The sequence below is a fragment of the Ranitomeya variabilis genome, chromosome 6, assembly GCF_051348905.1.
Source record: "Ranitomeya variabilis isolate aRanVar5 chromosome 6, aRanVar5.hap1, whole genome shotgun sequence".
Taxonomy (NCBI): Eukaryota; Metazoa; Chordata; class Amphibia; order Anura; family Dendrobatidae; genus Ranitomeya; species Ranitomeya variabilis.
The window spans coordinates 220073361-220096100 of NC_135237.1; the positions used below are offsets into that span (position 1 = coordinate 220073361).

The following is a 22740-nucleotide window of genomic DNA, read 5'->3' on the forward strand; positions in this document are numbered from 1 at the left end:
ACCACAAGAATATTCTCGCTGATATTGCCTTCAGGACCTTGTGCCTTGTACCTCCTTGATGATGATAGCGGGCAACTGTTGTTGTGTTGTCTGAGTATATTTTCACATGGGTATCCTGGACTAGGGCTACTGCGTTCCTGAGTACCTTCTCTACAGCCTTCAGTTCCCTGAAGTTTGAGGATCGTTGACTTATCTCGTCTGACCAGCATCCCTGAAATACGTGTTGGGATACCATGGCTCCCCATCCTTTTCTGCTGGCGTCCACTTTTATAGTGATCGCTGGGTCTTGCATCCAGGGACCCCTCTGCTCAAGTTCATTATTTTTAGCCACCATATCAACGAGTTCTTTATGCTAGGCGCCATCTGGATCTTCTTGTTCAAGGATTCTGGGGATCTGACACAGTTTGCCAGGGTGTGCGTCTGAAGCGTTCTGGTGTGTTCCTGTGCTCATGCTACCACCCCCCCCCCCCCAGTGACTTTTGCCAGAACCGCACACTGTGGATGACCTCTTCATCCTTAGTAGGGACAGGAAGGAAAACTGAGGAGGGAGGATGTGGAAGGGGTTATTTATCCTCTGATATTTCCTGTCCCTATTAGGAAAGGGTAACATCCTTCGGTGTGCTCTTATGAAAGGTAACTAGAGAAAAATTGTTTACGAAGTACCCCATGTCATTTATATGCATTATTGGTTTTTACTTGCTTATAGCAGAGTATATGTTAATTTTATATCCATCTTAGGTTGTCTGCTAACTCCTTAACCCCAAAGCCTGTTTTCACCTTCCTGAACAGGCCAATTTTTTCAATTCTGACCACTTTGACTTTATGGGGTCATAACTAACGCTTCAATGGATCCCATTGCTTCGGAGATTGTTTTATCGTGACTTTTTTTTCGCTACGCTGTTTAGCGATCAGGCTAATTATTTTTATTGATAGATCGGGCAATTCTGAAAGCGGCGATATTAAATATGTGTGTGTTTGATTTTATTTTTATTGTTTTATTTTTTGAATGGGGCAAAAGGGGGTGAACTTTTATATTTTTAAAAAATATTTTTTTTTCTTTTTTTGGCATGCTTCAGTAGTCTCCATGGGAGACTAGAAGTTGCCACAACCCGATCGGCTCTGCTACATAGAGGCGATGATCAGATCGCCTTTATATAGCAGATTTACTCACTTGCTATGAGTGCCGACCAATGGATGGTGCCCACAGCAAGCCAGCACTGACAACCAGGGGTCTCCAGGAGACCTCCGGTTGTCATGCCAACACACAGGTGACCCGCGATCACGTGACGCGGGTTACAGAGTACATAATTCGGGCACGATTGCCGAAAGCTCTTGATGTGTGGTGAGCACCGTAACACCAGGTGCTTCACAGAAGTTTCTATCATTAAACTGTGAAAATTTAAAAAAATATATAAAAAAAAAAAAAAAAATTTACCCAATTTTAGAAACTAAACCTCTCAATGAATTCATCTACGGGTGAAGTGATCATATTGACACCAAAAGTGTCACAGAATTTTATACCATTGGACAGTGAAAAAATATTTAAATTTTTACCACCAAAATTGTGTGTTAGCCTAAAGTTTTACATTTTCATACTGGGAAATGGGTAAAAATGCTACCAAGATTTCTGCTGAATGTAGAAATACCCCACTTGTGGCTATACGGTACTGTTTAGCCATATGGAGAGTCTTGGGAGGGACAGAGCACAATTTGCCTCCTGGAGCACATACCGTATATACTCGAGTATAAGCCGACCCAAGTATAAGCCGACCCCCCTAATTTTGTCACAAAAAACTGGGAAAACTTAATGACTCGAGTATAAGCCTAGGGTGGGAAATGCAGCAGCTACTGGTAAATGTCAAAAGTAAAAATAGATACCAATAAAAGTAAAATTAATTGAGACATCAGTAGGTTAAGTGTTTTTGAATATCCATATTGAATCAGGAGCCCCATATAATGCTCCATGCAGTTTATGATTGCCCCATAAGATGTTCCATATTAAAATATGCCCCATATAATCCTGCATAAAGGTTAATAAAGGCCCCATAAGATGCTCCATAGACATATTTGCCCAATATAATGCTGCACAAATGCTGATTATGGCCCCATAAGATGCTCTATAAAGATATTTGCCCCATATAGTGCTGCACAAACATTATGGCCCCATAGATGCCCCATACAGATATTTGCCCCATTTGCTGCGATAAAAAAAAAAAAAAAAAATCACATACTCACCTCTCCGTCGGTCAGGCCCCCAGCACTTTCAATAGTCACCCCTATGGGAGGTGGAGCCGCATATTCATTTACTGTAATGAGCGGTACCATGTGACCGCTCAATACAGGAAGAAGCTGAAGCTGCTGCCGGCGCCGGGGAAGCCAGGGACTGCACCTGGACTAGGTGAGTATTTTTAGACAGCCCCCGCTCCCCCGCCGACCTCTGGGTATGACTCGAGTATAAGCCGAGAGGGGGACTTTCAGCCCAAAAAAGTGGGCTGAAAATCTCGGCTTATACTCGAATATATACGGTACATTTTTAGAATAGTTTGCGGACTCCATACACAGAGCCCTTAAGTGCTAGAAAAGCAGAATCCCCCCTCAATTGACCCTACCCCTTCAATTGACCTCATTTTGGAAATTATACCCCTTGGGAAATTTATCTACAGGTGTATTGATGATTTTAATTCCGTGGGTGTTGCAGAGTGAAATTGCATTACCCAGTATGTTGTAGTGACCAGTACCTTATGCCCAGCTCATGCTTCTGGAGACATGCAGCCGTAAAATAGGCAAGCTGTCATAACTACAGAAATGCCAAACATGTGGGCGCTGTATGTGGTTTAGACTCACTGGGACTCAGAAGGGAAAGGGGCATTTGGATTTGGGAATTTGCTGTATTTCTTTTGAGGGGTGAGGAGCCATTTTGCTTTTTCAGAGCCTTTGAGCTACCAGTAATGTGAAAACCTCCTAAATTTCCGTTAACAGATGATGGATCACAGTGGGGTGTTGCTTTTTTGTGGATTGAATATAAGCTTTTATTGGGAACATTTTACATAACGTTTGGGATCATGTTTATCCTACGCTCTACCCTGAGCACTTTCCTTGGGAATTCAATCTAAGGCCTCTTTCACACTTCCGTCTTTCTTTTTCCGTCACAATGCGTCGTTTTGTGAAAAAAACAGATCCAGCAAATGGTGCTGCTGGATCCGTTTTTTCTCATAGACTTGTATTAGCGACGGATTGCCACACGTTTCATCAGTCGTGCGCTGGTTTCGTGGTAAAATTGCTGTTCGTCGGGCAGAGACAACGCACACAGCAACTTTTTTGTGTACGTCGGAAAATCGCTGATTCTGAAAAGCAGGAGTCCAGCGACGGATGCAGTCTTTTCAAACTGAGCATGCGCGGAAGAATTTCCCATCAGGGAAATTTTCTCTAGCTCTCTTTTTACTATTGATGCTGCCTATGCAGCATCAATAGTAAAAAGATATAATGTTAAAAATAATTTTACAAAAATAAATAAAAAATTGTGATATTCTTACCTTCTGGCGTCCCGCGCAGCCCCCACAGCCTTGCCGATGCTCCGTTCCCAGTAATGCATAGCGAAATGACCTGATGACGTAGAGGTCTCGCAAGACAGCTACGTCATCACAGGTCATTGTCTCGCTATGAATCACTGGGAACGGAGCATCGGCAAGGCTGCGGGGGACGCCAGAAGGTAAGAATATCATGATTTTTTATTTTTTGAAATTATTTTTAACATGGGTTGTGTTGTGTATGTTTTCGCAGCAAAAAAAACGTGGCGAAGACTCATACACAACATGTGCACATAGCCTTCTAGGATGCACTGGTACCGCGCATGCGCGGTCGAAAATGGCAGACGCGACGCACAAAAAAAGTTAGGCTACTTTCACACTAGCGTTTTTTTCCAATACGTCCTTTTGGCAAAAAAACGCATCCTGCAAAAGTGCTTGCAGGATGCGTTTTTTTTTCCCATTGACTAACATTAGCGACGCATTAGCGACGCACTGACACACGTCGCAACCGTCGTTCGACGGTTGCGCCGTGTTGTGGCGGACCGTCGGCTGCAAAAATTGTTTCATGTAACGTTTTTTGCTGCCTACGGACCGCCATTTCCGACCGCGCATGCGCGGCCGGAACTCCGCCCCCACCTCCCAATGGGGCAGCGGATGCGTGGAAAAACCGCATCCGCTGCCCCCGTTGTGCGGCGCATACAACGCTAGCGTCGGTACGTCGGCCCGACGCTCTGCGACGAGCCGAGTACGACGCTAGTGTGAAAGTAGCCTTACAGAGAACTTTTTTTTTTGTGCTGACGGTCAGCCAAAACACGACGCATCCGTCGCACGACGGATGCGACGTGTGGCAATCTGTTGCAATGCGTCACTAATGCAAGTCTATGAAGAAAAAACGCATCCTGCGGGCAACTTTGCAGGATGCGTTTTTTCTCCATAATGACGCATTGCGACGGACGTTACCCGACGCTTGTGTGAGAGTAGCCCAACATGACGGCAATGGAAACACTTTAGATCATTATGCTCTGTGTGTGAGAAGGAAGCCTCTTATGCTATGTGTCCACGGGGAGTATTGGGGGCGCTTTGGATGCAGCGGATAACCTGCTCCACCCAAAGCCCTGCCCCCTTTTGCACGCGCGGTGATTACGCATGTGTTCATTGAACACATGCGGAATCACAGCATCCTATACATAGACCGTGTTATTTATCTTGCAGAGACGGAGCGTCTCCACAAGATAAACAGACATGTTGCGGTCTATTAAGACGCGCCGCATGTCCGGTTAGGCCGGGTTCACATTGAGTCAATAGCAATGCGCTGACTGCATCCGTTACACAAGTGCACCCATTGACTGCCACAATGCAGCGCATTGCTAACGCATGTCATATTCGGCATGCGTTAGCGATGTGCCCTCGGACGCGGGCTGCAGCGTTCCCGGGTCCGTCACCGATAGAGTAGGTGGAGCATCTGCGCTATCGTGATCGCATAACGTGATCTTTAAAAGGCACTAGCATGCGTTCAACGGACTGCACCAACGCAATGTGAACCTAGCCTTAGGCAGGTCTGTCACCTGTGTGTTTGTACGCATAGTGGAGATGGGATTTCATAAAATCCCCTCACTATGCTGTAACATCTGGATGCTGCAGATGCACGCAGCGTCCAATCCGCAGCAAAAACTGAAGCAATAAGCCCTGTTGAAACATACCCTTAAAATTCAAATCTGTGGCACCTCATTCGGCAAATCCACAGGCTTGCATTGGGTCACAGAGCACAGTGTTATCTGTAGAGTGTGAATTGCCATCATATGACTGAAGAGGACCAAAGCAGTTCTGATTAATGGGAGAAAAGGGTGATTAGTGATTATTTAAACACAGCCACTACCATTAACATTTACACAAGTTTAGGGAGTATAAGAGGTTCTTTAACCAATGTGCCACTAAACAAGGAGTCGAAATTAACTATTCCACAATATATAAATATAGAAAATAAAAAACTTGTTTACAGAAAACCACAAACAGTATGGAAGGACAGCACTGTACAACCAAACCAAGAGTGTGCTAGGGAATGGTTAACAGATGCATAATTGTAAATAAGCTTACGTGCTATAGAAATTTATGAAACTTTAGATACAAAAAAATGTTATACTTGCACATAGAAAATAGCCATAAGCAATTAAAAATGAGAAAAGTATACTGTATAGTAGTCCTACTACTCCAATTATGATGTTAGCATACTAAAAAATGATTAGAAAACATGGCATGCTAGGCACTAAAACTAAAAAATGAGGACAGTTTTAGAAGAGTGATTGACTGACCGCTATCTCAAATTCCCGGGTTCCGGCGGTGATCCCACCTCAAAGCCGCGACATGTCAGCCGTTTTTAACCCCTTCCCGACCTGTGACGCCACGTAGGCGTCATGAAAGTCGGTGCCAATCCGACCTGTGTCGTCATGGAGGGATTGCGTCCCTGCAGATCAGGTGAAAGTGTGGTAATTTTACCCGATCTGCAGGGACAGGGGAAGTGGTACTTCAGCCCAGGGGGGTGTGGCTTTGCCCCCACGTGGCTACGATCGCTCTGATTGGCTGTTGAAAGTGAAACTGCCAATCAGAGCAATTTGTAATATTTCACCAATGAAACTTGGTCAAATATTACAATCCAGCCATGCTGCAAAATAATCGGCCATGGCTGGAGACCCCGATCTGACCCCCACCCCCACGACTGACAGCGGCGATCTAATTCTAACCCTAACCCCCGGAACTAGGGTTAGGGTTAGAATTAGGGTTGGAATTAGGGTATGTGCACACGGTGCGGATTTGGCTGCGGATTCGCAGCAGTTTTCCATGCGGTGTACAGTACCATGTAAACCTATGGAAAACCAAATCTGCTGTGCCCATGGTGCAGAAAATACCGCGCGGAAACGCAGCGTTGTATTTTCCGCAGCATGTCAATTCTTTGTGCGGATTCCAGTGTTTTACACCTGTTCCTCAATAGGAATCTGCAGGTGTAAAACCGCAGGTAAAATCTGCACAAAAAACGCAGGAAATCCGTGGTAAATCCACAGGTAAAACTCAGAGCATTTTACCTGTGGATTTTTCAAAAACGGTGCTGAAAAATCTGCAACGTGGGCATATAAGCCTTAGGGTTAGGGTTGGAATTAGAGTAAGGGTTGGGATTAGGGTTGGGGTTGGAATTAGGGAGAAGATTAGCGTTAGCTAGGCTTGTGGTTAGGGTTATGGTTGGGATTAGGGTAGGGGTGTGTTTGGGTTAGTGTTGGAGTTAGAATTTAGGGGTTTCCAATGTTTAGGCACATCAGGGGTCTCTAAACGCAACATGGCGCCACCTTTGATTTCAGCCAATCTTGCGTTCAAAAAGTCAAATGGTGCTCCCTCCCTTCCGAACCCCGAAGTGTGCCCAAACAGTGGTTTACCCAAACATATGGGGTATCGGCGTACTCAGTAAAAATTGCACAACAAATTTGGGGGTCTAATTTCTCCTGTTACCCTTGGGAAAATAAATTGGGGGCTAAAAAAATTTATTGTGGGGAAAAAAATTTTTTTTTTTATTTTCACGGCTCTGCGTTATAAACTTCTGTGAAGCACTTGGGGGTTCAACGTGCTCAAGACACATCTACAGTAGATAACTTCTTAGGCGGTCTAGTTTCCAAAATGGGGTCACTTGTGGGGGGTTTCTACTGTTTAGGCACATCAAGAGCTCTGCAAACGCAACATGACGCCCACAGACCATTCTATCAAAGTCTGCATTTCAAAACGTCACTACTTCCCTTGCGAGCCCTGACCTGACGTTTACCCCCACATATGGGGTATCAGCGTACTCCGGACAAACTGGACAACAACTTTTGGGGTCCAATTTCTCCTGTTACCCTTGGGAAAATAAAAAAATTGCGGACTAAAAAATCATTTTTGAGGAAAAAAATATATTTTTTATTTTCACAGCTCTATGTTATAAACTTCTGTGAAGCACTTGGGGGTTCAAAGTGCTCACCACACATCTAGATAAGTTCCGTGGGGGGTATAGTTTCAAAAATGGGCTCACATGTGGGGGAGCTCCAATGTTTAGGCACACAGGGGCTCTCCAAACGCGACATGGTGTCCACTAAAGATTGGAGACAATTTTTCATTCAAAAAGTCAAATGGCGCTCCTTCCCTTCCGAGCCCTGTCGTGCGCCCAATCAGTTGTTCCCCCCACATATGGTGTATCGGCATACTCAGGACAAATTGTACAATAACTTTTGGGTTCCAGTTTCTCTTTTTACCCTTGGAAAAAAATAAAAAAAATTGTTGCTAAAAGATCATTTTTGTGACTAAGAAGTTAAATGTTCGTTTTTTCCCTCCATGTTGCTTCTGCTGTTGTGAAGCACCTGACGGGTTAATAAACTTCTTGAATGTGGTTTTGAGCACCTTGAGGGGTGCAGTTTTTAGAATGGTGTCATTTTTGGGTATTTTCAGCCATATACACCCCTCAAACTGACTTCAAATGTGAGCTTTGCTTTGCGCCCAAACAGTAGTTTACCCCCACATATGAGGTATCGGTGCACTCAGGATAAGTTGTCCAACAAATTTTAGGATTAATTTTATCCTGTTGCCCATGTGAAAATGAACAAATTGAGGCTAAAAGAAATTTTTTGTGAAAAAACATACTTTTTCATTTTTACGGATCAATTTGTGAAGCACCTGGGGGTTCAAAGTGATCACTATGTTCATTTTTTTCTTCCATGTTGCTTCTGCTGCTGAGAAACACCTGAAGGGTTAAAAAACTTCTTGAATGTGGTTTTGAGCACCTTGAGGGGTGCAGTTTTTAGAATGGTGTAACTTTTGGGTATTTTCAGCCATACAGACCACTCAAACTGACTTCAAATGTGAAGTAGTCCCTAAAAAAAAAAAAATGGTTTTGTAAATTTTGTTGTAAAAATGAGAAATCGCTGGTCAAATCTTAACCCTTATAACGGCCTAGCAAAAAAAATTTTGTTTCCAAAATTGTGGTGATGTAAAGTAGACACGTGGGAAATGTTATTTATTAAATATTTTGTGTCACGTAGCTCTCTGGTTTAACAGAATAAATATGCAAAATTTGAAAATTGCAAAATTTTCGCCAAATTTCCATTTTTTTCACAAATAAATGCGAAAATTATCGACCTAAATTTACCACTAACATGAAGCCCAATATGACACTAAAAAACAATCTCAGAATCGCCAGGATCCGTTGAAGGATTCCTGAGTTATTACCTCATAAAGGGACACTGGTCAGAATTGCAAAAAATGGCCAGGTCATTAAGGTCAAAATAGGCTTGGACATGAAGGGGTTAACAGCTGACATGCGCCCGCACTAGGTGCGGGTGGAATCGTGATCTGCCCACGCCTATTAACTAGTTAAATGCCGCTGTCAAACTGTCAGGGGCATTTAACAAGCGCTTGCGGCCATCGGGCCGGAAATAAGCACACTGCTGACCCCCGTCACGTGATTGGGGGTGAGCAGTGTGTCGGCATGACAATCACGTCTCCTGAAGACCTCTATGGTTGTTGATGCCAGATTGCTGTGAGCGCCACCCTGTGTTTGGCGCTCATAGCAATGCTGTAATTCTACTAAATTGGAGCGATCTGGGCATCGCTCCTATGTAGCAGAGGTGATCAAGTTGTGGCAGCTTCTAGCCTTACTTAAGCATGCCAAAAAAAAAAAAAAAAGTTTGAATATATATATATATATATATATATATATATATATATATATATATATATATATATATATATATATATATATATATATATATATATATATATATACACACATATATACATACAGTGTATATACACACACATATACACACTAGCTGTACTACCCGGCTTCGCCCGGGTTAATGACTGCTGTTAGCAAAATAGAATGTGTTAACAAAAATGTATTCTGCACACAAAAACCACAAAACAAATAGATAGAAATGTAATTATTAAAAGGCAAAAACTAAGCTAATAGAAGCATTTCTTAACATATATTAGCTTTGTTATACTGAGAATGTCTTTGTTGCCTATATATTAACCAATCAGAGCTCAGATTAATTAACTGTAGCAAAATAGAAGCTGAGCTGTGATTGGTTGCTATTGGCAGCCTGATAAATCCCCAGCCAACAGGAAGCCCTCCCCCCTGGCAGTATATATTAGCTCACACATACACCTAATAGACAGGTCATGTGACTGACAGCTGCCGTATTTCCTATATGGTACAATTGTTGCTCTTGTAGTTTGTCTGCTTATTAATCAGATTTTTATTTTTGAAGGATAATACCAGACTTGTGTGTGTTTTAGGGCGAGTTTCGTGTGTCAAGTTGTGTGTGTTGAGTTGCGTGTGGCGACATGCATGTAGCGACTTTTGTGAGATGTGTTTTGTGTGGCGACATGCATGTAGCGACTTTTGTGAGATGTTTTGTGTGGCGACATGCATGTAGCGACTTTTGTGAGATGTGTTTTGTGTGGCGACATGCGTGTAGCAACTTTTTGTGTGTCGAGTTGCATGTGACAGGTTAGTGTAGCAAGTTGTGTGCAGCAAGTTTTGCGCGTGGCGAGTTTTATGTGTGGTGCCTTTTGAGTATGTGCAAGTTTTGTGTGAGGCAACTTTTGCATGTGTTGCAACTTTTGTGCATGTGGCAATTTTTCCACGTGTGCAAGTTTTCCGTGTGGCGAGTTTTGCGCGTGTAGCGAGTTTTGCGCGCGTGGAGAGTTTTGCGCGCGTGGAGAGTTTTGCGCGCGTGGAGAGTTTTGCGCGCGTGGAGAGTTTTGCGCGCGTGGAGAGTTTTGCGCGCGTGGAGAGTTTTGCGCGCGTGGAGAGTTTTGCGCGCGTGGAGAGTTTTGCGCGCGTGGAGAGTTTTGCGCGCGTGGAGAGTTTTGCGCGCGTGGAGAGTTTTGCGCGCGTGGAGAGTTTTGCGTTTCGACTTTTATGTGGCGAGGTTGGTGTATGTGTGGTGAAATGTGCGCTGACGGTGGTATATGTGTTCGAGCACGTGGTAGTGTGTGGCGCATTTTGTGTGTGTGTTCATATCCCCGTGGTGGTGTGGTGATTATCCCATGTTGGGGCCCCACTTTAGCAACTGTACAGTATATACTCTTTGGCGCCATCACTGTCATTCTTTAAGTCCCCCTTGTTCACATCTGGCAGCTGTTAATTTGCCTCCAACACTTTTCCTTTCATTTTTTCCCCATTATGTAGATAGGGGCAAAATTGTTTGGTGAATTGGAAAGCACGGGGTTAAAATTTCACCTCACAACATAGCCTATGACGCTCTCGGGGTCCAGACGTGTGACTGTGCAAAATTTTGTGGCTGTAGCTGCGACAGTTCAGATGCCAATCCCGGACACACATACATACATACACACATACATACATACACACATACATACACACATACATACACACATACATACACACATACATACACACATACATACACACATACATACACACATACATACACACATACATACACACATACATACACACATACATACACACATACATACACACATACATACACACATACATACACACATACATACACACATACATACACACATACATACACACATACATACACACATACATACACACATACATACACACATACATACACACATACATACACACATACATACATACGTTCAGCTTCATATATTAGATATATATTAAGTTCAAATCACCCCCCTTTCGCCCCATTCAAAATAAAACAGTAAACGTAAAATCAAACATACACAAATTTGGTATCGCAGAGTTCGGAATCGCACGACCAATATAAAAAAAAAGGATTAACCTAATTTGCTGAACAGCGTAGTGAGAGGAGAAAAAAAAAAAAAACACCACGCCAGAATAACGGGGGTTTTTTTGTCGCAGCGACATTGCAATAAATGCAATAACGGTCGATCAAAAGTACATATCTGAACCAAAATGGTATCATTAAAAATTTCAGCTCGGCACAAAAAAAAGAAGCCCTCACCCAACCCCAGATCCTGAAAAATAAAGGCGCTACAGGTTTCGAAAAACTGCGCAAGTTATTTTTTTTTTTTTCAGCAAAGTTTGGATTTTTTTTTACCACATACATAAAGAACCTACACATGTTTGGTGTCTATGAACTCGTAATGGCCTGAAGAATCATAATGGCAGGTCCGTTTTAGCATTTAGTGAACCTAGCAAAAAAGCCAAACAAAAAACGAGTGTGGGACTGCACACTTTTTTTTGCAATTTCACCGAACTTGGAATTTTTTTCTCGTTCTCTAGTACGTGACATGGTAAAACCAATGGTTTTAAAAGTTCAAAAGTACAACTCTTCCTGCAAAAAATAAGCCCTCACATGGCCATATTGATGTTAAAATAAAAAAAGTAGTTCTGGCTCTGTAAAGAAGGGGAGCAAAAAACAAAAACGCAAAACTGAAAAAAGCTCCGGGGTTAAGTGGTTAAAGGTGTCAGGGAAAAGAAAAGTGTGTAAAGTGAAAGAAATCAGGATTATCTCCCAAAACTTTTATAAAAGTTGACCAAAATAGGTGGGTTTCGCGATTTTATAATGCCCCCTGAATCACGAGCAGCATGAATCTCAGGCTCTCTTTGATTTGTAAAATTTCTAACAAACTTACCTTTGGCATTTGTGGGTGACTGAAATCTTTGTCTATGATAACGCCTTTTATCAGTTGGGTGTCTTCAAGCTTTCCTCCAACTTTACCCTCAACTTTAATTAACTCGAAATCCACATCTTTGCGTTCCATATCAGCAACAGTAAGAATAGCAGATACTGCAATCTCGGCCATTTGTTTATGGCAACGGTTAATTCTACAATTGAAAGAAAAAAAGAAACTTGAAGGCCAGCTGTGCTTTCAAATAATTTTTCACAAGGTGCCTTGTGTTTGTAAATGAGACATAACACTATTGCTGACCCCTGTGTTTATTTTCCTGCTTTCTTATCAGGTTTCCCATTATATGCTCGAATTGTAATTTGCAATCCGCTGAGAGGAGGAGATGAGCTGCAGGGATTTCTCCCTCAGACAGCACAGCATGGAGAAGGGGATGGGACGCTACTCTTCATTCACTTTCTAGCTTATAGAGATCAGCTGCAGCAACACGAGGACACAGCAAAGCTCAGCTGTCTTGATCCGAATCAACACCTGATGTGAGAAAAATCAAGATTTTTGGTATTCACCGTGAAGTCTCCTCCTTGTAATAGTCATTGGGGGATACAGGAAACATAGCTGGTCTGCTGCATTACATGAGTCAGACACTAATAATACATGTTGTTAAAAATTGATAGTCTGCTGGGGAGAAGCTATACTGCCTGCAAGCATCATGCTTCCTTAAGGTACCTTCACACTAAGAAACGCTGCAGCGATACAGACAACGATGCCGATCGCTGCAGCGTCGCTGTTTAGTCGCTGTGTGGTCGCTGGAGAGCTGTCACACAGAAGGCTCTCCAGCGACCAACGATGCCGAAGTCCCCTGGTAACCAGGTTACTAAGCGCAGGGCCGCGCTTAGTAACCCGATGTTTACCCTGGTTACCATTGTAAATGTAAAAAAAAAAAAAAACACACTCCTCCTGCATCCTGTGTCAGCGCCGAACATCTCCGGCATCTCCCACAGAGCAGAGTGGTGACGTCACCGCTCTGCTTTACGACCGGCACTTACACAGGGTGCAGGAGTGCAGGGAAGCGGACGCCGGGCACCGGAATGTGAGTATGTGGGGGTTTTTTTTACATTTACAATGGTAACCAGGGTAAACATCGGGTTACTAAGCGCGGCCCTGCGCTTAGTAACCCAATGTTTACCCTGGTTACCAGTGAAGACATCTCTGGATCGGTGTCACACACACTGATTCAGCGATGTCAGCGGGAGATCCAGCGACGAAATAAAGTTCTGAACTTTCAGCAACGACCAGCGATCTCACAGTGGGATCCTGATCGCTGCTGCGTGTCAAACACAACGATATCGCTAGCCAGGACGCTGCAACGTCACGGATCGCTAGCGATATCGTTGTAAAGTCGCTTAGTGTGAAGGTACCTTTAGTGAGAAAGCACTAGGATAGGAGAAGAAAAAATAATTAACCCCTTTACACCCCCCCTCTTTCTCTTATTGTGTGGAGGTGAGAATTCATTCTTGTTCTACGCTTTTGCCCTGTCTCCCCTACATACAGACCCCCAGTTGGACATTTTTGTACTTTATATTTTTGTAATTTGTACTAAATGTCCAACTGGGGGTTTGTATGTGGGGGAGACAGGGCAAAAGCTTAGAACAAGAATGGATTTTCAACGCCACACAATAAGAGAAAAAAGAATGGCTCTACCTGTGGCAATACATTTTTGTCTCCCAAATCATAACATTATGGACATGAAATTACTTGTATTATAAGGTAGCTTCAAATCTAAGAGAGACAGAAGAGTATGGGAATATAATGTGAAGCATGGATTTATGTCTTTTTACATGAACTAAGGAACTTGCCCCTCAGACTATGAGGGGTCATCACAACAGAACCAGACCCCAATCAGAGGACAATAAAACATTCCTTATCTAAGAACTGGTCCAATATTTATGGACATAACTGTTTATCACTCATGGTAATTCTGCTTCATGTCACCTGTCTCATCCATGTTTTTTTTTTTGTGCTATGTTGTGCATAAATATGTGATTCTTCAGAATTTCTTTTAGTCTTTGCCTGATGAAGAGACCTGTGTAGTCTCGAAAGCTTGCAATTTGTTACCATCTTTTCAGTTAGCCATTAAAAGGTATCAACCACTGAGGACTCAATTCTAAATATTTTTCTATCTACTGGCTAACAAGGTACCAAGATATATATCTTTCCTGTACCTCATAAAGAGACACTGATCAGAATTGTAAAAAATAGCCTTGTCATTAACGTGCAAAACCATCTTCGGGGGTAAAGGGGTTAATTATTTTTTTCTTCTCCTATCCTAGTGCTTTCTCACTGAGGAGGCATGATGCTTGCAGGCGGTATAGCTTCTCCCCAGCAGACTATCAATTTCTTACCATCTTTTCAGTTAGCCATTAAAAGATATTAACCACTGAGGACTCTTCATTCTAAATATTTTTCTTAATGAGGTAATAACTCTGGAAAATAACGGAAATTTTGAGAAAATTTTTAAAATTATGCAATTTCCCCAATGAATTCATCTAGGGGTGCCGTGATCATATTGACACCAAGGGTGTGTCACAGAATTTTATATCATTGGGCAGTGAAGACAAAATAAGTACAATTTTACCACCAAAATTTTGTTTTCGCCACAAATTTTACATTTTCACACAATAAATGGATAAAAATGACACCAAAATTCATCCCATAATTTCTACTGAACGTGGCAATACCCCATTTGTGGCTGTAGAGTAATACTTAGCCATACGGAGTGGCTCAGTGGGGACAGTTTGCGGACTCAATATACACAGCCCCTAATTGCTAGAAGAGCAGAATCCCCCTCAAGTGACCTCATTTTGGAACTTATACCCCTTTGGGAATTTATCTACAGGTGTAGTGACGATTTTGACTCCATTGGTAGTTTCTAGAAACAAGCAGCAATGAATGTTGCAGAGTTTATTCTGCTGATTTATATTGGGTTTTTATGCTTGGCTGCTGCCACACACACACACTAAAAGACGTTTTTTATTGTAAAATAGATTTGTATCACATTTTGAGAGCTATAAATTTTCCATATTTTGGTCATGTGATGGCTTGTTTTTCGCCGGATGAAATGTCAATTTTATTGGTAGCATTTTCGGGCACATGACTTTTTGATCGCTTTCTATTCTGAGTTTTGGGAGGCAGGGTGGACAAAATCCAGCTATTCGGGATTTTTATATTTTTAATCATTTTTTATGGGAAGGGGGGTTGTGTATGTGTGTTTTGGTGCTTTTACACAATAAAAACTATTTAATAGGAAAAATTATTATTTTTGCATCGCTTTATTGCTTTATTCTGAGAGCTCTAACTTCATTTTTCTGCTGATGGAGCAGTTTGGCGGCTTGTTTTTTGCAGGATAAGATTTCACTTTTTGTTCGGCGGCATTATGATAAAGCATTGTTTTATGCCTTGTTTTTTATGGAGTTCACTAAAGAGGTTAACTAGTGGGACAGTTTTATAGGTCGGTTCATGGTGGATGCGGCGATTCCATTTATTGTTTATATTTTATTTCATACAAATATTTATACATATATCTTGATTTTTTTTATTGTTTTGTCTTTTTTTACTTTAAAAAAAAAAAAAAACTAATTGCATGCTTGCCCTAGCAACCAAGGGTGGGTGCTGTGTCTCCCAATGAAGACTACAATTAATTTTTTTTTAGAGCAAGTACCAAAAGTCTTAATTTGTCAGCTGCTTCATTGAGATAGAGGAACCATGAGAGATAGGAGGGAGGGGCTCATGTCTCTAGCTCCTCCCTTCCACATAGAATCTTATCAGTAGTAGCCTCCACCTCCTCTCTCAGTAATGGGAAAGTCTTTACTGAATACAGATTTTCGCTGAGAATTGAGAATTTAGATAATGCATGAACCATTCTGGCAGAAATAGAAGCAAATCTGTCTTGATATTACAAAGCTGCATATTTTTCAAATGTACTATTGACTTACGAAATACAAATTAAAACGAGTGCTACTCTAAAGATTTTGCAAGGCTGTAGTCTACCATGTTGCTTAATGGGAAGGGAACACTTATTTTAACTACAATGAACAGTAATTTGATATCCTTAGCCCATGACAGACCGTTTTCATTCCATTTCTTGTATAACTTTCTTGTAAATGGGTGAGGGGAGGGAAAAGAGAGGGGACAGTTTGTAGTGCATTTCATCTATCTATATAATCGTCTAAGGGTCACTTCAGTCTGTCTGTCTGTAACGGAAATCCCGCGTCGCTGAATGGTCGCGGCCGGCAGGCTGCCTATGCAGCATCAATAATAGTAAAAAGATCTAATGTTAAAAATAATAAAAAAATCAATATATACTCACCTTCCGGCGCCTTTCCCGCTCCTCGCGACGCTCCGGGCCATGCATTGTGGTCTCGCGAGATGACGTAGAGGTCTTGCGAGACCGCTGCATCATCTCGCGAAACTGCAATGCATTCTTGGGACCGAAGCGTCGCGAGGAGCATCGCTAAACGCCTTGCCTGGATCCGGGGACCGCCGGAAGGAGAGTATATAACTATTTTTTATTTTCATGCTTTTGTGTTTTGTTTTTTTTTTGTTGTTTTTTTTTTTTTTTAACAGGGATATGGTGCCAACATTGCTATATACTGTGTGGGATGTGCTATATACATGGCTGGGCAATACACTACGTGGGCTGCGTTATACACTACGTGGCTGGGCAATATACTACGTGGCTGTGCTATATGCTACTTGGCTGTGCTATATTTCTCTGCTGTATCGGTGCATCATGAATCGTGGTATGTGTTAAAGAGGGGGGCCCACTGAGACTCTTTCGCCCGGGGCCCTCAAATCTGGAGCAGGCCCTGGCTTCACTGATTGGTCACGCCCGGCCATAAACGATCAGCGACAGGTGCAGTTCGGCCGGGAACTGGCATGGAATTTGAACCACGCTTCGCTAATTGGTCGCGCCCGGCCGGCCGAATCCTGTGTATAAATTGCATTATTCTGAAAACTTCATAAATAAACTACATATTCTAGAATACCCGATGCGTTAGAATCAGGCCACCATCTAGTATGACCATAATTGCCTTGTTTGAACATCTGAATCGTATACATGTTCTGTGGTTTTCACTGATAGAACATGTAAACATTATAGTCTATGGAGCAGTTAACAAGTCATTCTTCAGACAACAGTAAATCATGGAGACGTGCCCTTTTTTTTATCCAGGAATGGGATTATAATTATCCATACTAGTCTATGGGCCAGTGAAAATCAGAAACTGCACACCGATAGAAAAGTGCAGCCCATGATTAACATTGCAATTTATTATTATTATTATTATTATTAATTTATCTAGCACCATTGATTCCATGGTGCTGTACATGAAAAGGGGTTACATACAAATTACAGATATCGTTACAGTAAACTAACAATGACAGACTGATACAGAGTGGCGACGACCCTGCCCTTGCCGGCTTACATTCTACAGGATGGTGGGGAAGGAGACAATAGGTTGAGGGTGGCAGGAGCTCTGGTGTTGGTGAGGAGGCAGCGGGGTCAGTGCAGGCTGTAGGCTTTCTTGAAGAGATGGGTTTTCAGGTTCTGTCTGAAGGATCTGAATGTGGTTGATAGTCGGACGTGCTGGGGCAAAGAATGCCAGAGGATGGGGGATATTCGGGAGGCCTTGGAGGCGGTTGAATGAGGAGCGAGTAAGTGTGGAAGAGAAAAGGAGGTCTTGGGAGGACCGGAGATTATGTGAGGGAAGATATCCGGAGTTTATTTCAGAGATATATGGAGGAGACAGGTTATGGATGGCTTTGTAGGTCAGTATTAGTTTTAACCATCCATGTTTTATAAGTGATTTTTCATTGGAAGAAGAAATTCAAATTACTAACAGGCTGACCAAACACTGAACAAAGGTCATGTTATGTATCCATATTTTGCAGCAGAATACACCAGAAGAAAAGGCTGTGTTTTGCAAAGAAAAATAAATGCTGTCTGTGAGGTCTCCCTAAAGTAGTTAAAGCTAGCCTACAACTACATATACTTACACTTTTGATCCCAGCGTGGTCATAGCAGTTTGGACAAGTGGTTCCAGATTTTTAGGATCAACTGGAAAACTATCACTGATTTTATCCAGGTTGTCAATTGCAATTCTGGCAGCTTGTTCATAACCATCTGCAATTCTGATAGGATGGATTCCACGATCTAATAATTGTTCAGCTTGTTCCAATAATGCTCCAGCAAGAACTGAAGAAATGTAAAAACATGATTAATATTGCAGAGAGCAATGCACATTTACTTCTATTTATAAGTATATACACACACAAAATACAAGGACAATGTATACCAAATGGATAAAAGTATTAAAACAGCGTTGTCCTTTTATTAAGTGCACAAAACTGTGGTCAACCACACTTAACCCCTTTGAGACGAAGCCCGTTTTCACCTTAATGACCAGGCCACTTTTTACAATTCTGACCAGTGTCACTTTATGAGGTAATAACTCTGGAACGCTTCAACGGTTCCCACTGATTCGGAGACGGTTTTCTTGTGACATATTGTACTTCATGATAGTGGTATTATTTCTTTGATATGACTTGCATTTATTTGTGGGAGAAAACGGAAATTTGGCAAAAAATTTGCAATTTTCAAACTTTTAATTTTTATGCCTTTAAATCATTGAGTCATATTGCACAACATAGTTAATAAGATAGGAGAACCTGAGTCCAAGCTACAAAAAGGTATACATTTTATTGAATACAAAAAGACACATAATGGAACAGACACAATAAAATGGCAGTATGAAACAAGGAGAAGTAAGAACTAAGGGGAATGCAGTGATCAAAAAAACCCAGAGATGAAGCTGGCCAGTAAGCCCTGAGATGTTAAAAAGCCAAGGAGCAAAAAAGACATTAATTAAAGGCAACTTGAAAAAGGTACATACCAAATATACAAAATACCTAATGAAATCGATCGGAGTGGCATATACATACGGTCAAGGGTGCAGAGGGATGAAGACAAGAGGAGGCAAACCCATCCAAGTCCCAGCACAGTGGCTGTTCAATGACTGACTGTGGCGGACACGCCCTCAAATACACAGCCACCACACCCAGGACAAGCAATAAATAAGAGAAGATGGGTATGCCATAGTTAAGGGGTCATAATACAACCCTAGATGTCAAATAGCTAAACCATGACTGGTAATGGTGAACCTTAAAAAAAAAAAAAAAAAAAAAATAATAATAATAATAATCACTAGAGGTAAAGGCAGTTAAGTAATTAATAAATAACATTTCAACATTTCCCACATGTCTACTTTACATCAGCACAATTTTGGAACCAAAATTCTTTTTTGTTAGGAAGTTATAAGGGTTAACCAGGGATTTTTCATTTTTTCAATAAATTTTAGAAAACCATTGAGGGGTCTATATGAAAGAAAATATTTAAAGTGACACCATTCTTAAAAACTGCACCCCTCAAGGTGCTCAAAACCATATTCAAGAGTTATTAACGCTTCAAGTGCTTCACAGAAATGATTGGAATGTGGAAGGAAAAAATAAACATTTACTTTTCTTTCACAAAAATTTTCCTTTAGACCTAATTTTTTTTACTTTCACAAGTGAAAAATAAGAAAACGGACCATACATTTTGTTGTGCATTTTTCTCCTGAGCATGCCGATACCCCATATGTGGGGGAAAACCACTGTTTGGGCGCACAGCAGTGTTTGGAACAGAAAGAGCACCATTTCACTTTTGGAATGCAAAAATTGATGGAATACTTAGCGGACACCATGTCATGTTTGAAGAGCGCCTGATGTACCTAAACAGTGGAAACTAACCAAAAGTCACACCATTTTGGAAACTAGACCCCTTATGGGACTTATCTAGATGTGTATTTAGCACCTTGAACGCACAGGTGCTTCAGAGAAGTTCATAACACATTTTTCCCACAAAAATCCTTTTTAGCTACAAATTTTTTATTTTCACAAGGGCAAAAGGTGAAAATGGACTGCAAAGTTAGCTGGGCAATTTCTCCTGAGTTCACCAATACATATGGTGAAAGTGGTCAAAAACTACTTTTCAGGCACAGTGCAAAGCTCACAAGGGAAGTAGCGCCATATTACAGTGCAGAGTTTGCTGTACTTTTTGGAGGGTGCCATGTCACATTGTCAGAACCCCTGAGGTGCCAGAACAGCAGAACCCCATTTTATAAACTACACCTCTCAATTAGTTCATCTAGGAGTGCAGTGATCATATTGACACCACAGGTGTGTAACAAACTTTTATACCATTGGGCAGTGAAGAAAAAATAATTTTCACCTTTACCACGAAGATTGTGTGATAGCCTCAAGTTTTACATTTTCACACTGGGAAATGGGTAAAAATGGCACCAAAATTTGTCCCACAATTTCATCTGAATGTAGAAATACCCCATATGTGGCTGTACAGTACTGCTTAGCCATACGGAGTGACTCAGGAGGGACGGAGCGCTATTTGCCTCCTAGAGCAAATTTTCCTAGACTAGTTGGTGGATTCCATATAAAGAGCCCCTAAGTCCTAGAAAAGTGGAAACCCCCTTCAAGTGACCCCATTTTGGAAATTATAACCCTTTGGGAATTTATCTACAGGTGTAGTGACGATTTTGACTCCATGAGTGTTTTCCAGAAACGTTCAGCAGTTGAAGTTGCTGAGTGAAAATTGCAAATAGCCGTTGTAGTGACCAGTACATTATGCCCAGCTCATGCTTCTGGAGACATGCACCTGTAAATTAGGCAGGCTCTTATCACTACAGAAATGCCAAATATGTTAGCGTTCTATGTGGTTTAGGCACACTGGGGTTCAGAAGGGAGGGGGGCATTTGGGAGTGGTGATTTGTCTGAATTTCTTTTGGCAGGTAAGGAGCCATTTCGCTTTTCCAGAGCCTTTGTGCTACCAGTAACGTGGAAACTATATCAACACGAGAAAAATAAGAGTAATAAGCCCATATGTATGAAAAAGTATAAATGTATTAATCAAAACACAAAGCATTACAGACTAGGATTAGGTAGTGATGGCCGCCAATGTCCAGTCATTCCAATGTTATACTATGCGACCAATAAAGTGCTTAGTGCATAAATATGTATATTGGGGGGATAAATGTAAAAGGCCAATGTACTCCAAAGATCATTGTAAATGCACGCAAAATCAATGGAGCCTGTACCCCCACATCAGCATTGCTTACCCAAGGTGCGCACCTTGAAAAAGAAAGGTGAAACGCGCGTCAGTGTTGGAGTGGCACGTGTCCAGACTCTGATATTATTATTATTATTATTATTATTATTAATTTTTATTTATATAGCGCCAACATATTCCGCAGCACTTTACAATTACGCGGGGACATGTACAGACAATAAATTCAATACAAGTTAAGACAATTTAAACAGTGACATTAGGGGTGAGGTCCCTGCTTGCAAGCTTACAATCTACAAGGAAATGGGGGGACTCAAAAGGTGAAAAGTGCTTGTTATTTCCGGTCTGGCAATTATAATAAATAGGGATTTTTATATAAAGCTGCATGATCCGGTCATCAGCCCGTGTGTTTACGTGCAATAGTCAAGTATCAAGTGCAGTTATGTGCATGGAGGTTGTGGAGACAGATGAATAGTAGGGTGCAGATTCAGAATAATATTTGGAAGGAGGGAACAGGGCAAAGTTAGTTTACTGAGTAGTTGATGTGGTAGGCTTGTTTGAAGAGATGGGTTTTCAAAGAGCGCTTGAATTGGTCGGGGCTAGGTATCAGCCTGATCGTCTGGGGATATACTATGTTAGACTATGGGTAAGCAATGCGGATGTGGGGGTGTTACAGGCTCCATTGATTTTGCACGCAATGATCGTTGGAGTACATTGTACCTAAACACTGGAACCCCCTAATTCTAACCCCAACCCAACCCACCCCTAACCGTAACCCCCCCAACCCTAATTTTAGCCCACCCCTAACTTTAGCCCATCCCTAACCCTAACTTTAGCCCAACCCTAACGGAAAAATGGAAATACTTTTTATTTTAGTATTTTTAACTAACTAAGGAGGTTAAAGGGGGGTTTTGTTTACTATTTTATATATTCTGATCACTGTGATAGGGTATATCACAGTGATTAAAATGAACCAATAGGAAAAATTTCCTATTGTTGCCGGCTGGCAGCTCTCGACGGGTGTACTGGACATGCGCCTGCCATTTTCTCTCGGAAGAAGCTGCAAGCGGCCTGGGGGGACTTCATGGGGGTTGAAGGGACAACGGAGGTAACGGGAGGGGATGGGGGACCCCATTTCTCTCTCCTCTGATGTGTGATCACATCAGAGGAGAGAAATTAAATGCGAAATCGGACTCTTTTTGATGTCGCAACACTGGGGTCTGTAAAAACAGACTTTAACCCCTTCATAACCCAGACTATTTTGACCTTAATGACCTGGCCGTTTTTTGCAATTCTGACCAGTGTCCCTTTATGACGAAATAACTCAGTAACGCTTCAACGGATCCTAGCGTTTCGGAGACTGTTTTTTTGTGACATATTGGGCTTCACGATAGTGGTAAATTTAGGTCGATAATTTTTGCG

At 41.8% G+C, this 22740-nt stretch overlaps 1 protein-coding gene across 4 annotated transcripts in view; it reads right to left on the reverse strand.

Moving 5' to 3' along the window:
• The window catches only part of CCT5 (chaperonin containing TCP1 subunit 5), a 342485-nt gene that overhangs the window by 184536 nt on the left and 135209 nt on the right, over positions 1-22740 (reverse strand). For all 4 annotated transcript variants that reach the window (XM_077269457.1, XM_077269455.1, XM_077269456.1 and 1 more), the window contains 2 exons: positions 18198-18396; positions 12150-12342 (listed from right to left, as the gene is read on the reverse strand). In XM_077269457.1, the coding sequence (XP_077125572.1) occupies positions 12150-12342; positions 18198-18396 (392 nt within the window). The remainder of the gene's footprint in view (positions 1-12149; positions 12343-18197; positions 18397-22740) is intronic.